Source organism: Gossypium hirsutum, chromosome D12 (genome assembly GCF_007990345.1).
Source record: "Gossypium hirsutum isolate 1008001.06 chromosome D12, Gossypium_hirsutum_v2.1, whole genome shotgun sequence".
Classification (NCBI taxonomy): domain Eukaryota; kingdom Viridiplantae; phylum Streptophyta; class Magnoliopsida; order Malvales; family Malvaceae; genus Gossypium; species Gossypium hirsutum.
This window is the reverse complement of record NC_053448.1, coordinates 33,245,179-33,248,367: the sequence shown is the minus strand read 5'-3', so window position 1 is coordinate 33,248,367 and position 3,189 is coordinate 33,245,179. Positions and strand designations below refer to the sequence as shown.

Here is a 3,189-nt window from a genome sequence, read left to right as displayed (position 1 = left end):
ACTATGTAACGTGAGTGCCTAAATTGTAAAGTTTTTTGGGTGCCTAAAACAAAAACTTTTGATAGTTGAGCGACTATTTGTGTAGTTTACCTTTTTTTATTAATGATATTAATAATTTTTCTTGGATGCTACTTGATTGAATAAGTTTAATTATTGGATGTTGTTTATAAAGCTAAACTTAAATTTAAATTGGTATATAACTCTAAGATGATTAGATATGTTTAGATATTTATTCAAGAAATAACTCTATTTTACTTAAATAAGATTATCAAAATTTTAAAAAAAAATCAATATGACTTTTTTATGTAAATTTTTTAACTTATTATTGTAAATAAGATTATAATTATAATTATCATAATTTTTTCTTATATTTATGCTTAGAGCTCTATTCAAGTAATTATTTTATTTTAAAATTAACAATGGAAAATAAAGAGTATTTTCGTGAAGTCAAAAGCTTTTCTAAACTCGTACTTTTATATACTATAGGCCGATGACTTATTTGGCTCTCCAACTTTACAAAAAAAAAGTCATTTTAGTATTCAATTTAACTTTTCGCATCCTTTAACCTTTGAACTTAACTTGTTTGTTAAATCATCCCAAAATGAATTAAAAAATTAATATTTATTAACTTTGTTAATGTGATATATATGTCACGTTAGCAATTAATTAATTTTTTAAAAAATTTAAAAAATTTAAAAATATTTTTTTTTTATTTTTATACTTTTTTAAATAATTTTAATAATTTTAAACTATAAAAATAAATTTTTACCTTTTTGAATTTCCTAAATTATAAAAGATTAATTAATTTATGACACGACGCTCATATGGCAATACAAGTGCATGCCACATTAGCAATTAACTTTTTCATCTATTTTTGGGTGATTTGACAAATAACGTAAGTCTAACGACTAAAAAAAGTGAAAATTTAAATAAAGGACTAAAATGACTTATTTTATAAAGTTGAAGTGTCAAATAAGTCATTATACTTATATTATAGGTATAAATAAAAAATCATATATGATACTCTTATATGATTCATATTTTTCTCATGAATAAAGATATAATTCTTTAAACATATATATACAACAATGTAAAAGACATATTCATATATGAAAATGCAAGACTACATATCATGCAGCAGGCATGAGCATTGAAATGGAGATGAACCACGGAATCAGTGAGCATATTTGAGCTAAGTCAAAAATAAAAGCCAAATCTATGCACTTATAATACACATATTCCCTTAAAAAAAAAACATATTCATATATGAAAATGCAAGACTACATATCATGCAGCAGGCATGAGCATTGAAATGGAGATGAACCACGGAATCAGTGAGCATAGTTGAGCTAAGTCAAAAATAAAAGCCAAATCTATGCACTTATAATACACGGATTGAGATTCCAATTTGGGTCATATAAAGTCGGAAAGCATGAGTTTCGCCCTGCCATGCTTCCATCCCTCGGCTTCACACAAAAGTGAAGGTTCTGACGGATTTTATTTTGTAGTTTCAATATATATATTTACCGCAATTGACTGTAATTATCTTTTATCATATTATCGTAATTTAAATCAATTATATGCACCACGCTTATTGCTATATAAATCCATATTTTCCATTCCTCTATAGTTCAATCTTGATTTTACTCGTTATAGTTTAAAAACAAAATCATCACATTGTTGCCTCGTAACTTCATTTGACTGATGCTAAGCTGTGAATGATGAAAAAACAATTGAAAATCATGAACATGAATTATGAAACAAGGATTGTGATCCACTTCTCACGTTTATATTATTAGAACTTGGAAAGAACCAATCATCAAGGATTCAGCAGAATTAAGAAACAAAAGAAAAAGAATTATCCTTGGTATCAAAGAAATGAAATGAAGTAGTTTGATCGGTATCCAAATCCAATCAGTAAACGCGTTCAAACCGGAAAAATGTACCGTGTTTAGTTCTCTTAGTAGTGGCATGGTCATCATCACGACGGAAAGCCTCCCTATCTTTCTTGATTTGCGTTCCGATTGTGACCATCTCCAGGTCCGTAGGGGGCAAAGTCTCCGGTGGGTTGGCCGGCGAAACATAGGTTTGATAGGGGAACTTGGGTGGCTCAGCAATAGCATTGTCACTACCTTCACTAACCAAGGACCCGTATCTTGCAACAAGAATCCCATCAAGCCCGTGGACAACAATGTTGGATCCAAGGAAAAGATCCGGGACGGAGACGACAACCCCGTCGACGGAAACAGTTAGCAAGGCTGTGCCGTTGCGGGTAGACATAGCATGTTCTACGAAGAGTCGACGGTTAGGGAGGAGGGTGTCGATGAAGGCGGGGCGAGGGAGGGCGAGGAGGTCTGAGGAGGAGAGGAAATGTGGGGAGACGTGGAGAAAGAGAGAGAAAGTGTAAAGGCGGGCGGAGGAGAGGAGGTCGAGGGAGAAGAGGAGGGAGTCCGGGGGTGCAAAAAGAGTGAATATGGAAGAGTTTTGGGATGAGAGGAGGCGGACTTGGAGATCCGATGTGGAGATGGCGTTGGGGAAGAGAGTGTAGCCTCTTGATTGAAGGACTAAGATGGCTGCGTCTAGTTCTTTGGAAGTTAAGTCGGCGGTGCTGACGGTGGTGAGGAGGAGGAGGATTACGATTGTTGGTTTGGAGGAAAAGTTTTCCATTTTCGGTTACTTCTGGCGGCTGCCCTTTGCCATTAGGAAGTATTGGGTGATTGGGTGCGGCTGATTATATACGACTTGTTATGCTCTTGAATCTTGGAAAGGATTTCTGGCCGTTGGATGAGAAAAATCTGTAACCACTTATTTGTCCTTTGAACTGTTAAGCCAGCATCAATCCTTCAATTTTCCGAAGTTATGGTACTTACACACATTGCACAAACCTTTACAATAACAGCGAGAGTTTTTGTTTTTTAAAGAAAGAAAGAGGCAAGAGTTGTTGGATTTTTAATCCCAAGTCAAGGGTAACTTTTTAAAGGGATATTCATGAATGTGATTATATAATTTGGAGAATAAAAACCAACAAATATTTATTGTAGGCCATGAATGATAAGTTTCATCAACATAATAAAGGTTTCGACTTCAACATTAATAGAATATTATGATACGTTAACAATTGACTCTATCATAACTCAAGGAACAACATATCTGGAGTGATTGCAAATACTTAATATAATAAAGAAATTA

At 33.3% G+C, this 3,189-nt stretch overlaps 1 protein-coding gene across 1 annotated transcript; it reads right to left on the bottom strand.

The window, feature by feature from the left end:
* Positions 1-1,759: 1,759 nt before the first annotated feature.
* LOC107956913 (fasciclin-like arabinogalactan protein 19) lies at positions 1,760-2,693 on the bottom strand. The gene has a single exon (NM_001398472.1). It carries the CDS (start codon positions 2,665-2,667, stop codon positions 1,915-1,917), a length of 753 nt encoding a protein of 250 aa, NP_001385401.1. The 5' UTR covers positions 2,668-2,693; the 3' UTR covers positions 1,760-1,914.
* Positions 2,694-3,189: the final 496 nt, after the last annotated feature.